At 41.8% G+C, this 14,066-nt stretch overlaps 1 protein-coding gene across 2 annotated transcripts; it reads left to right on the top strand.

Annotated features, from left to right (window-relative positions):
- The first annotated feature begins 684 nt into the window (after window positions 1-684).
- On the top strand, window positions 685-11,599 carry cdc42ep1b (CDC42 effector protein (Rho GTPase binding) 1b). 2 transcript variants are annotated; one of them, XM_085784826.1, is made up of 4 exons: window positions 685-821; window positions 4,607-5,292; window positions 6,130-6,674; window positions 9,964-11,599. In XM_085784826.1, the coding sequence occupies exons 3-4, from the start codon at window positions 6,221-6,223 to the stop codon at window positions 10,581-10,583; spliced, it is 1,074 nt and encodes a 357-aa protein (XP_085640952.1). In that variant the 5' UTR covers window positions 685-821; window positions 4,607-5,292; window positions 6,130-6,220; the 3' UTR covers window positions 10,584-11,599. The 2 variants fall into 2 exon arrangements, with proteins under 2 accessions (XP_085640952.1, XP_085640953.1); XM_085784827.1 differs by lacking the exons at window positions 685-821; window positions 4,607-5,292 and having other exon boundaries at window positions 5,717-6,674; window positions 9,964-11,520.
- Window positions 11,600-14,066: the final 2,467 nt, after the last annotated feature.

The following is a 14,066-nucleotide window of genomic DNA, read 5'->3' as shown; positions in this document are numbered from 1 at the left end:
TGACCTGTAATGTCCCCACATACAATGCCTTGCTAAGAAATTGTATTTATAAGTTTATGTGCAGAATGTATTGATCCAAAAATGGAATTATGTCTCTGACTGACCCAACTCAGAGTAACACAAAATACACCTCCATGTTTTGGAAATACTGAACAACTGCACCGTTTTTAGTTTGTGTGTGGACAGACAGTGTGCTGTCTATATTGTTTATCTGTTTGTCTGTTAGTAATCTGTTGCCTGTTTCTTTTCTCTCTCTTTTTTTTATTTTATTTTTTATCATTATTGGATTCGGGGTCTGTAAAATAAAGCTATCTATCTATCTATCTATCTATCTATCTATCTATCTATCTATCTATCTATCTATCTATCTATCTATCTATCTATCTATCTATCTATCTATCCATCCATCCATCCATCCATCCATCCATCCATCCATCCATCCATCCATCCATCCATCCATCCATCCATCCATCTATCTATCTATCTATCTATCTATCTATCTATCTATCTATCTATCTATCTATCTATCTATCTATCTATCTATCTATCTTACAGTTACTATAGATTTACGTAACAATCTGATGTTGGTGACTATCAGCACCATTCACTGTTATGTAGCAGTTCTGGAGTCCACCCTCCTCCTCCTCCTCCTCCTCATCTCCTTCCAGTCCACTTGTCAACAGCAGCACAGAGCCGCCACATGTCTAAGAGGAAACATACGGTGCTGCTGCTGCACACCGCAAACCGAGGAGGACGAGGGAGAGAGGAGATGGTGAGGTCGCCGCTCTGCGCTCAGACCGCGTCCTGACTTCAGTTTCATGGTAAGTTTGTTTTGTAATTCATTTTTAAAATAAAGTTGTAGTGGAACTTGCTGAAGGTGCTGTGAAATCAGCAGCAAGAGTCATTAAGGGTGAGTTACTTCACACACTTACTTTAACCCGGTCTCATTGGCTTTGTATGTAGCGCATCTCTGCGCGTAAAAAGGAGTGCAGTGAGAGCAGTCGCACGTCTCAGGCTATAATGTTTAGCCAAAAGTTGCATTTGAATTAAAGGTGTTTTCTACATCACTGGGCAGACAAAAATAAAATCTTTGTGGGTATTTAAATGATTTGGATGAAGTAACCACTTAGCCTATATCACAGTCACAGAAACTACATGATGTGAAACACATACATCAAACCAGGAAAATGTAAACTAGTAAGTAATTCTCAGCTTTAGAGAGCCTGTGTTCAGGCTGCAGGTGCACCAGTCAGAAGACACTGTCATGAATAAACTTATAGTATGTCATGATGAAAAAAATCAAAAATCCTGACAAGTAGGAAACAAACTGCATCGTGGTGTTTACAGTGGAGTGACTATTTTAGTCTGAAGTCCTCCCCCACGAGTGCTCATGTTACCCCCTACCCTCTGTAAATCCTCTACTTTGACAGTACTTCCCATTGTTTAAGGTGGTGATGGGCCCTGCTTAGCTAGAATGCACATAGGATGTATCATGGTAAATGGTTATGGTAATGTCTTAACACATGGATTACAGCTGACTGAGGACCATGAAGTTTGGTTGTGACTGAGGTGAGACTGTCCAAAAGTTGCAGACATCAGATCAGTGTGTTGGTGGGCCTGTCAGGAAGGAGGGGAGGTGGTTGTAGAAACTGACTGTCCTTTAGCCACTACTTTAACTACTGCTGGCTGCCCCTGCAGCAGTGCAGAGCTTTTAGTGAACCCTGGCTTAAAGATTTCAAATATAGACATTGTTTAGACGACACACAGTGAAAAGGAACAAGCTGCAACGCTTTGAAAAGCTACTTTTATGTTTGATTAACTGCATGTTTGCTAGGTGGAAGTTTAGAGAGGGGACATTTCCGTAAGCCCTTTGTTATCAGAGTTTTGAATGGAATAAGATATGTTTGCACTTCACTGTTACTTGGCCTCATTTCCCCTTTGTCCTATTGACAAAAGTCAAATACATAGAAAAGGATTTTCTGAAACTAATGGCTGATGCCAGGAGTTAAACACGCCCATAAAGATGAATTAGTTTGCTTAGCCTGCTGTTGTTTTGCAATGTTTTCTTTAAAGTCCTTGCACATTGTGAGAGAAGTCATTGAACTAGCTGAAGAGGTTCAATGTGCAGTGAATTCTTATCTGCAATGTTTTTTCCTCTTGTGTTGTGTCAACAGAACATTAATGAAAGTGTGAATCGCAAGTTCACTTACAAGTCACGGTGGTCATTGTCCTATCATCTGTTCACAGTCCCACAAGTTATCACAGTGGGATATCAGACATCTGAAGCAGATATCATCACATTCAGAAATCATCACAGTCACACACACAAACACACACACAAACACCCTAGCAGGCCTAGGAGTGTGTTGCCACGTTGCAGCAGCAGCAGCAGCAGCAGATCCTTTTAAACTGAGTGCATGTTGTATTTTGTAGCTGTGCGTAATGGTCAGGGTGTTCCGACCTCAACCACAGTTTTCTGGTGTCGTGCAGTAGAAGGACCGCGGGACTCTGGTCCAGTGGAGGAAGTGACCTCAGAGCTGACCCACTGCGACACAGCCTTGTGATTGAACAGCCCCTCAAATGTCACCATGGAGCCTGATTCTGCAAGTTGTGGCTCTGTGGTACCAGATGTTTGACTGACACACCACATCTGCCTGCAGGAGGGACAGTGCAGAGAAGGGAAGGCAATGTGTATGTTTTTGTGACAGAAGGACAAACAGAGAGATAAAAGGGCGAGACTGATTGAGGTTTGAGCCTAAAATAGAAGACATGGAGAAAAAAAAACACAGGAAAACCTGAGGTAAAAATGTGTTTCTCATCAGTGTCTTCAGATCCTTTATTTGATGGCCATAATAGATGGCGTCCGGTCTGTTCTTCCCATTGCACGCTGTTCCCATTACACTTTCCAGCCTGACTGCCTCTGTCTCTGCAATCAGTCGGGCAGCTCACATGAAACAGGCTTGTTTATGGATGTCTGCAGGTACAGTTCACTGATAAATTACATCTAAATCTTTCTGTGTGTTTCAACGAGGCCAATTTTCTGAGTTAAGTTGGTTTTAAGTGGTGGTATTATGACACTTTGTTGTACATGAAGTGGTCTGAGTTTAGTTGCTTTTAATGCTCACAAAACCAAGGAGGAGGAAGAAAACCATATATAAAATATGGGTCTTGACAGATATAAAAGAAGGAGAACACAGGCCAATGACCACAAAGAGCTGTGATGCCAGATCAACATCAATCAGGTTAGATGAAAGAAATTAAACGAAGCAAATCCTGCTTTGGGATTCAGGGATAAAAGTTGTAATTGTGGTATTTATCAATTTGGAAACTGATGTTAAACTCAGCACAAGGCAGTTTCTGAAACAATCTGATTTTATCCAAAGTTGCAGTTGAGACAGACAGTGGATATTTATCCCCCTGTCTCTCAGCCTCTCGTGCCCCACAGGCCATAATCACTTCCTTAAGCTCAGTGTTACGAGTTGAGGGATCAAGCGTGGTCAAATCCACCCATTCCCCTCCTCCTCTTTGTGAATGGCCAAGTTGATAACTCCTGTTTACACCCATACTGTACCTGCATCATTTCCTCCTTCCCTATTGTTCTCTCCTTCCCTCAGGCTAATGGCAGTGAATGATGGGCGATGGCCACTCCTGTGCATTCGTCCTGGGATTGTGAAAAAACTGGGATTAGGTGCAGATTTAGGGAAGGTAATCTGAGCCGAGGCCGGTGCCCAGTAAGAGTGGCACCATCACCCTGCTCAAGTAAATTTCACAGATCCAGCTTGGCCTGGCAGCAGCCGCGACTAGTTCAGTGTCTCCAGGAGCTGTGACATAATCCAACCGTGAGAGGTCACGTGTTTGGAGCTTATCAGTGCTCCCTTCACCCTGAAGTCATTTCTTAGGCAGGAGGAAGAAGGAGTGTCCCGGAAAAACACAAACACAGGTTGAAGGAGAAAGACTAGACACATCACATCATTAAAGTGTTACACATTTTTATTGAATGAACAGAAACATTGAGTACATTTAAAATTTAAATTTGGATCAAAAAGTTATAAATTTAGTCTAGTTTAGTCTAATTCCAATGAACATTTGCTCAGAGACTTTTCAAGTTGCATACTTTGTCCACTTAGCCCAAAACCCAAACTATGATGGAAAAAATATCACACTGGAAAAGCTGGAACCAACAGATGTTTGGCTTTTTGTGCTTTATTAATTTGGCAAATGATGAATAAAAAAATAAAATAAAATAAAAAAATCAATATATTTTTTGGATATGTCTTTGTCAGTGGAGAATTGATAAACAGTCAAAACAGTAACAGTGCTGCAGGGCGGTGCTGTTGACTAATAATGACTAATAATGGAGAGGTCTTGTACTGCGTATGACTCAGGCTTATAAACTACAAAATAGACTCCTCTTGGCGTAGACTGGTCTTAAAAAGTCTCCAGACTCCTCAGGCAACAGAGACAGAGAGAGAAACACTCTGAGCATCAGTCAATCCACAGTTTAAGTTGCCTGACACGTTAATGTGCGTCTGAAGGCTCCTGCTTTATTCCTTGGTCTAATGTGTAACTCACACCTCTCTCCTTTTCTCTCTGTCTGCTCTCTTAGTTGGCCTCAAGTGAACTGAAAGAAAACAGAGACCCCCCCTCATCCTCCCCCCTACCTGGACACCATTGGAGAACTAAGTGGATTGAAGAAGGCAGAGAGCAAGTGAGGGAGTCAGAGAGGGAGGGAAGACAGAAGGGATTATCAGTTAATCCTGTGCACGGACAATCCTAAAGGAGCCTTATCGTTCTTCCAGGACGATGCAGACAAAACAGTTGATGGATTACGGCGCTTTGCTTCATTGGCCTTTTCAAGAAAGAGTTCTTCTCCTTTTTCCTTCGCTCTGATTGGTTTCATTGCCCCTCAAAGGACCGGGGTCTCGGGGTACAGAGGAACCGGGAAACGGAGGATAAAGAAGTCTGGCGACAGACGTGGTGTCCCACGGACAGAGAGGTGCACACATGGATAAACCTCTTTAGAGGGAGACTTCGCATGGAGGTGGACCCCCCTGCTCTCCCTGTCCCACTGGCCGAACTCTGAGGAAGACAAACGCAGAGCAACGCACTGGATGAGACACACAACATCCTGAGATCTACTGAATACACACAGAGAGGAGTCAGTTAAGCGACAGAGTGGACACACTTGTTTTCCGAATGACTTACTCTGAAAGCACAGGAACACAGAGAATGAAAGATACATCATGCATGTGTTTCATCAGAGCCTGAGGACGGTGCAGGTGGAACACTGAAGTAAGGAGAAAACCTCAGTAGCACCTCAGACATAAACTAGTTACTAATCCATAGAGGCTAACCTGACAGCCAGACATAGTGAGAATAGGAACCACTGGGTAGGATTATAATATCTAAAATATCTGAGCAATATCCATAATATCTGCTAATTAAAAGTCTGAGTAGTTAGTTAGTTCATTTATTGTCCCTCTTGGGAAATCCAATATGCTTCGGTTTCCTCTTCATGTTGCAAGTAAAACACAGTTGTCTGACAAGAAGACAGTCCTCCACATAGATATAAAGTTAACACGGTGTAAACATCAGTGTGTGTTTCATCACTTTTTTCACACAAACCAGCTGAGCTGTTTGGCTGAAAACACATCACGGTTATTTACAGTTGTGGCTGGATTTTTCAAGTCTAAACTATCATTTGTTGAAGCAAGTCTAAAGGAGTTCCCAAACTCTGCAGCCACAGAAGCGCTGGTAGCCAGAGGAGTTTGTAATTCATCCTCTTTGTTTTTTTGTCAAGACTGTCAAGGCTGTTGCTGAGCAGAAGTGAACTGAGCGTTTGGTAGCTTTGGACAGAAGTACAGAACCAGCTGTGCATGAGAGGGGAGGATGGTGGGTGGGTTGGGGGGATGCAGACGGGGACTTGACTGACTCTTCATCCATACTGGCATCTTTCAGTGTAGATCCAAAAGGGAAACCGTTGGCCCACAGTGGATGAATAGCTGGCTGTGGCCGTGTGGAGAATGGATTATACACACATTCTCTGCCGACCCAACAACCACATATTTGCGTTTTCTGTCCTCACTGTCTTGGCATTTTAATTTTTGTTTTGTCTCTCTGGTTTCACAGTGGACCCCGCACTGGAATTCAAATCTGACTGACATGTGATGAGGCGCAGTCGTTCCAAATTAAAGGGAAATTACACACGTTTTCTGCCACCATGAGTCTGGGAAAACTGCCAGGGATTAAGGGCCTTGTGTCTGGCTCTCAGGGGAAACGCCGGTTCAAGAGCGACCTCTCTGTGGACATGATCAGCCCGCCGCTCGGTGACTTCCGACACACTATGCATGTTGGCCGTGGCGGGGAGGTGTTTGGTGACACGTCCTTTCTCAGCAACTACGGTGGCATCAGGGAACCAGGAAGTCCAGACTCGTCAAACAGCTCCAAGACAACCGGGTTCTTCACGCGCAACTTTCGCCACGTACGGAAGAACTCCGGGCCATGCCCGCGTGGGGGCTCCCGGGACTTGTCATCCCCACCACCGGACATCTCACCCATCATCAAGAACGCCATCTCCCTGCCCCAGCTGAACATAGACTCCCCCAATGGGTGCCTACAGAGGATGCTGTTCCCCAACTCTATCAGCTCGACGGATGACTCCCTCTGCACATATGGTGAGATAATAATATAGATAATCACTTCCAGCATGAGACAGGGTTTATGTAAAGCATCTTAGCACCAAGATCATCTTCATCTTCTTTAGAAAAGTGAAGCAAAGAGGGATCATACTCCAGGATAATTATAGATAACAATCAGATAACAACAAGTCAACTTCAAGTGTGTGTGTGTGGATCAACAGATCCCATCTACATCTAACATAGCAGTTCACACATGAGTGAGTTTTCCATGAAATGCTTGGCCGAGCCCATAGAACAAGTTTGTCTGGGCATATTTTCATGTTTATACTGGACCAACACAACTGGTGACGTTTCCACAAACTGCCCAAATTAGTTTACTTCAGCTTTCACCTGGAACCTGTTTCACAGACTCTGGGTAAGAGGAAGAGCTTCATATTCATTCATTACTGAGCAACAAGGCTTTGTCATAGGTTTTTTTTAAGCTTTAGTGTTTTCCCCTCATTTTGCATTATGATGTGTAGCTGAGTCCATACTCTCAGGATTTCCATATTTCTGTCTTAATTACCTGCTGTGACAGCATGGCTGGCGGGTATTATTTTCTCCATTTATATGTCTGTGTATGTCATCATGGCAAAATGTGGTCTACTGAAGCAGAAAGCACCACTGAGTGATGAGTACTCTGGCTGGTGTTTCTCTGTCTGGGGACATATTTTGTGTCACAGCTGTACAACATACACAAGTCACAAACCTCCACATGTCAAAAAAACTTCATAAGTAATAGCTACTTGACCCTGCATGAGATCCAATGTCTTATGAGCTGGGGAAACTGTAGATGTAGCCTATCTATGATCCGTACTGACATGGGGAAGTTGACAGTTTGGTCGTTTATTTGTTTATTTGTTTATTTATAGGATCCTCATTAGCTGATGTCATGACATTAGCTATTCTTCCTGGGGTCCCCAATGCAATTTTAAAAGAACATAGTACATACTCACATTCATCGCTGTTACAGATCACTGTAACACCCCGTCATCATATGTACAAACAGCAAACAGTCTGTCTAAAATATATTATTAGGTACAAAGAATACATCATACATCACATTATAGTACCACAACAGTTAAACCCACAAATAAATTCCTATAATAAATTATAATACGTTATATATTTCTTACTCATTGAATTTTCAATTTATTTAAATAGTCTTTTGCTACCTTTTAAAAAAATGTGTTTTGAGTTAATATTTTTGATATTATTAGGTAATGTGTTGCATCCTATAATGGCTCTGTATATTACAGTATGTTTTAAAAAGTTTGTTCTTGGTTTAGGTGCCAGTAAATTATCATATGATAATGATCATGAGGTCATGAGGCCCTCACGTCATTTTACATAGTAAAATCAGGTTTTAGGATTTGGATAAGAATTCCATGTGAAAATGAGAAACATTGATGTTTCAGCAAACCAATCAAAAAGGTTCCTTATATTACATGGAAAATTACTTAGATGTGTCACCCAATCAGAAAAACCAATGACCTATTTATTGGTGTAGCAGCAATGTATTAATCACCACGAATAAGGGAAATTGTTGCAATGACACATTATTACAGCCTCAGTTCACTCTCCAGCCGCTGAAGCCACTGAAAAGAGATCTATAAATGTCAGTGAACACATAAATAGAGGGTGAGGTTGCCCTCCTTTCAACATCGTTCCCACATTCCCCCAGGACAACCAGAAAACAAGCCGGCTTCTTCTGAGTCATCTGGGATCACCTTGACAACACCTGTACACAGTTAGGTCTATAAACACAAACACACACAGCTGGTTTTGGAGAAACAAAGGCACTCATTGGGCATTTCCTATCATCTCTGTGTGCATGTGTGACTGCCTGAATGTGTAGCATAAACACACCGTCCATTACATCTGCTAACCAATCAGAGCTTATCAGGCAGCAGCGTTCAGGGTCTGCGTTGGAAATCCCCTCTCCGCCTCCACATTTCTTACTCAGTCCATCAGGAATTTGCCTAAACTGCATGATGGAGTGGAGCTGGTACAAAGAGACAGTGGGCTGAGGCATGATGGGTGCTTTTTGTAACAACATGTAGTTATTTCATCTTTCTTCTCAGTTTCACTTCACATGAGTTTATTACGTCAAGTCAAAATTGTAACCCTGAACAGAAACATGACCAAATAATCCAGTAGGCTACTGGTTTATAAAATGTTTTTAGCAAAGTAAATACTTTTTCTTTCTTACCCTCTTCCCACATTTTAATCTGTTTTTCAGCCTTTTGTTAACTGAATCTCACCTGTCTTGGACTCCATGGGATCCTCACGTCACATTTGTATTTAAAGCCCATCTGTCCTGTCCCCCTCCCTTTAGTGGCATCAGGCTGCTCCTGCCTCCCTTGCTTTCTGCTGTGTCACCTGTAATATTAAGTGTGCAGGAGAAAACTGTCCTACTGTCCTACTTCTCTTCAAGTGGAGTTGGTGTGGAAAACGCCTGCAGCCCCTGCTGGGTTGTCACACACTGCCACCCTGTGCCCAGGGACGTGAATTGCAGTTCTTTATAACCCTGTTTACTGTAACAGCACTAATTCAGTCATTCTCATTATCATGGGACTAATAAAGGGATATCATTTTCACTCATTTATCTAAATATAATGCTTTCCCATTTAACCATTCATACACCAATGTCACATTTGGGACGAGTTTTGGGTTGAGCATCCAGCCCCAGCATGTGGACTGGGACCGAACCACTGACCTTCTTGTTAGTGGACAACCACTTCTCCCTCTTAGGCCACAGCCGCCCTACATGACATTGATTTCACCCATTATTTTTGTATACATACACATATTTGAATTGTTATTACATTTTATTTATATTTATTCTATTTTATCTTATTTCATTCTGTTCATATTTGAGTAGTAATAATTTTATTTATCTGTGATCCTTTCCAAGTCTTATGTATAGCCTATCACATTTTTCATAGCTTTTTCTTTATCAATAAAGTAATTCTGATTCTGATTTTGAATAACTGAGTATGGTAGACATCTTGTTTTAAACAGTGAATTACAGGAAAAACAATCAACACAGGCAGGTTTACCAGGATCTGAGGATTGAATTTAGTCGACTAAGATGAAAGAAATGTAAGACAAGCTCAGTCCTTGTTATCTGATTTACATCTTAGTTCAAGGTGCTTGTGTATAAACAATTTACACTTTAACACAACACAGAGCTTGTAACACACACGTTGGTATGTAGTTCAGTCATTAGTCATTAGTTCAGTTCAGTGACTCCAGTGTGATCTCTCCTCCTGTCTGTCTGCAGGACTCCAGTCTGGATTCGTCACTCTGCCCCGCCTCTCCCGCCTTGACCGACAGTTCCAAGGATCTCTGCCAGACAGTGGTGGCCTCACACTGACACGTTCGGATTCCCTTACCTCATTCACTTTTGACTTCGGCCCCTCCCTCATGACTGAGGTGCTCAGCTTGATTGACAACCCCAGCTGCCTTCAGACGTCCAGTCGAAGCCAGGCAGCCGGTGAGGAAGACAGAGGAGGTGAGGAAGATGAGGACGACGTCTCTCTAACTGAGACTCCAGTGCAGAGCCCCGGGGTGACTTCGCCCGACCTTTCTTTGTGCAGTGGGTCGTTGAGGGGGGGCATTAACAACAGGGGGCGCTCTTGTAGCACCAACTGGACAGAGCAAGAGGAGGACAGGAGGTCTGTGGGGACAGCTGATGCGTCCCCCGTGTCTCCACTGAGAGTGGAGCCGGTGATGGAGGCAGAAAGGTTCCAGATGGCAGCTGACGTGTTGTCTCGTCATTACGGCGGAGGGTCCTTAAAAAAGGGAACGAGGGTGAGCAGCAACGCAACCTCTCCTGCTTTTTCCTGCAGCAGCAAAACATCATATGCCTTTTCTGAAGAGGAGGAAGAGATCAAAGTCTAAATGTTGAAACTGTCTCTGGAACAGACTTTATTGGTCCAATGAAATCATAGAAACCTAAGTTATCGGTTCTGTTATTGATTTGTGTGACAGTAATTGTTCCCTCATGGAAATGCCCACTCCTCCCCCAGCTCCTTGTGTGGATGTAGTTGCTGCAGGACAGATGTTTGACGCTGAACTTAAACCTGGGCCACTGCACTACAAGGTTTCTAACTAATTATTTAAAGTTTTATAAAGATGAGTTAGTTTTGTTTGTCATCCTTTTGGAAATCCCACTTGTGTTTGTGGAAATTGTCAGGAAATGTAATTGGAAAACAATAAAATACATCAAAGTTACAACAGAAACCAAGCATGTGCACACATAACCAACAATATAAAATTGCAAAAAATAAAATCAAATAAAAAATTGTGTGTTGCAAAGCATATTACTATGAACAGCAAGAAAAACAATGCAAAACAAACATGAAAAACATCAGAAAAAAAGCAACAAAAATGTTATTGTCACAGCAATGAGCTTTTAACACTGACTTGTAAGTAGAAGGATTTAAAAGCGCTTAAAAACTGTCACAACTCCACTAATTACACTTGTATGTTTCACTTTATTTGAAGGATTTTTTTTCTTTGTTTGTTGTATGACTCCTCCCTTACCAGACACATGACATTTTAATCACTGAAACAAAGATGTCCAGCATGTGCAGCTGTACTTTCATTATGTTTCAATGTAGCCCACACAATGTTGTACAATTACAGCTGAAATCCCTCTGAAGTCTATGTGATGACTGTACCTGTAACAGGATTGTTTATCAAGCATTTACCACTGTCAGACTCTTTTTTAAGGAACTAATGTAATAAATACATAGGCTAAATACTGTTTGGAATTTCTGCTTGCATTAGCCTACTATGTAAAATCACTTTATATGACACAAGAAGTAAAATTGGTTGTTGTGTGTGGATATATTCTCTGGTTTCTATTGTGTGCAAACTAGGCATTGCCCATCTTTAAATAAATAGATACAAGCAGTAAAAAAGCCTGAACTGGTGTTAGAAATCAAGCTCTGTGTACCTCATGAATTCAGTGACATGTCATGGTATTAGTGGGATCATGTATAGAGGTAGGCTATTGATGGTAATGATGGGTTATGAGCGACATGGTGGGCCAGTGATTAGCACCTCAGCAAGAGGGGCGTGGGCTCCATGGCTGCACTTTTATTCGATCACCCTTAGAAAACCGGATTCAAGCAGCGAGTCAATGGCCCCAGAAGGGCCCCAGACTAGGGGCCATTGACTCGCTGTTTTGGTAAGCAGCCGGATCCAGGGCGAGAGGGACAGGCCTCTGTCAAAATAAAAGCACAAGGCTAATAAAATGCGGTGAAACTCTTAAATTTAAGGAATATAATTTACAAGAAAGTCCCTGAGCCATTAAGTTAACTGTTTGCTTTTACTGTATTACAAGTTAATGTCTATTTTATAAGTTTTGTGTTGGTGAACACTTTTACTTTGGTGAATTTGGTGATTTCTATCTCTGCTACAGAAGGGAACCAGAAGGGTCTTCTCCTCTTCGCCTCTCTTATGAGCCTGGTGACGCGAGGCTACCTCCGGGGCGAATCAGCGCGTTTGGGTCATTTGTCATCCAATCGGATTGATTCATGATACCTGTCAATCAAAGTCACACACCTGGCAGCGCCTGTCACTCAAACAGCGACAGACGCGCCCGCGTGCATACGGAGCAGACAGACAACGTCAACAACAACAACAAAGACTACAAGACAGAGACAATGGCGGCTGCAAAAGAAAATGAAGTTGTTTCTTTACGAAATAATCCTTTCACGAGGCGTTCGCTGGAGGAAAAAAGGATAAAGGAGCTTGGACCGGAGCAACCTGACTTAAAAATCCAGCAGCAGGCAAGTGTGGACGGAGTTAGAAACGAGGCTTCTCCCGTCTGTGTTATGCCAAACACAGTTGGCTAGCTGGATGTTAAGTTAGCAATGCTAAGTTAAGTTAGCAATATGTAGGCCTACTAAATTTCCATCACAACCTTACAGAGATATCTTGTCACTGAGGCATAAAAAGGCAAAGTGAAGTCAGGTAATTTGGGACATCGGCGTTTTATATCTTGGACTCTGAAGCAGCCAATCAAATGTGTTACTGCACTGGTACTGCAATGGGCCTTTACATGAAAAGGCATTTTGATTAGTCTGATAGGGTGGATGAAACTAAAGTGTTTGTTTGTGGTGATGTTACAGTTTTTAACAATTCTTAAAACACATGTTTCGAATCCTCCTGTCCTTTTCTTAGAATTGTAAACACAAAACTCTTTTCTCACACTGCATTCACAAAACATCTGATTCTTTTTGAAAACCAAACTATCGCCTCAAAATAGTTTTACCTGCAAACGGTGCAAACCGAACAATGTTGTCAGATCTTGCTCTAATTGCTGCTGAGCAGTCAATAGCTTACACACTACACCAAAAAATCGAAAACAGTGTTTAGGGCATGTAGCTCATGGAGAAATGTTTTCTGATCACACTACAATATAGCACATGCATTTTCCGTCTCCAAAAAAAAAAAAAAGATTTCACAACTCTGTGGATTGTAGCATTTAATCTGCTTTCATCGAACATAAACTAGTAATACATACTGTGAAAAATAATACATTCCCTCATCATCCTGAAATTGATCAATACAGAAAGTCTACAGCCTATAATGCAATGTAAGTTGTATTGACTGTACACAATTGATCACGCAGTCATTGAGCTTCACCTTCACCACCCCAGCACTTCATCAACATCATGCTACATTTGTCCTATTTTACACTTCACGTAGTGTAATGGCATTGTTTTGATACAATGTTCTCCTGCTGGGGTGTGAACATAGATGTCCTCCCACCACAGTATGGCAAAATATCTGTAATATAGGCTAATGTGTGTATAGTAACTTTCATTGATAAAACAGTTAAGTACACTGTACCTGTTGTCTTGTCTACAATCTCCAGATTATGGACACAGAGAGTCTATGTTTGGTTGGACCCTTTGGCCTGATTCCCTCATTGTCATGCCATATACAAGAACATGGCCTATGGAAGTAGCCTAAACGTAATCAGAAATGACCGCTCTTTGTCTTGTTGCACTCTGAACTGGCTTATATTGGTTGTCACATCATGAGAATCAAGTGTGATCAATTTTGAGCCGTTGTGTTTGACGGATGACCAATTTGTTCTATTTAGATTTATATTTTCCACTTGTTGTTACCATTATGAGTCACAAGTCCATCACAGTGACAACTGTGTTTTATTGCATGAGAATGTGTTTAGAGGTTTTCAGTAGTAGAAGTAATGACTGAGATCTGCAAATAGTGTTTTACTAAGTGAAGATAGTTTGTGCTTTTGTCAAAAGGAAGTTCAATTCAGTGAATGAGTTTATATTAATTAGACAACTGAGCAACTGATTCACGCAACAGAAATTAATGTTTTAGCAATTCAGAAACACT

This window comes from Trachurus japonicus, chromosome 8 (assembly GCF_045865225.1).
Source record: "Trachurus japonicus isolate A0001 chromosome 8, Traja_1.0".
NCBI classification, from domain to species: domain Eukaryota; kingdom Metazoa; phylum Chordata; class Actinopteri; order Carangiformes; family Carangidae; genus Trachurus; species Trachurus japonicus.
This window is presented reverse-complemented; position numbering and strand designations above follow the sequence as displayed.

What these genes read in the sequence shown, in the direction of transcription:
- cdc42ep1b (XM_085784826.1), top strand. Translation starts at nt 6,221, where the DNA reads ATGAGTCTGGGAAAACTGCCAGGGATTAAGGGCCTTGTGTCTGGCTCT. An exon ending in TGACTCCCTCTGCACATATG is followed by an intron (nt 6,675 to 9,963) that starts GTGAGATAATAA and finishes GTCTGTCTGCAG; the next exon opens with GACTCCAGTCTGGATTCGTC.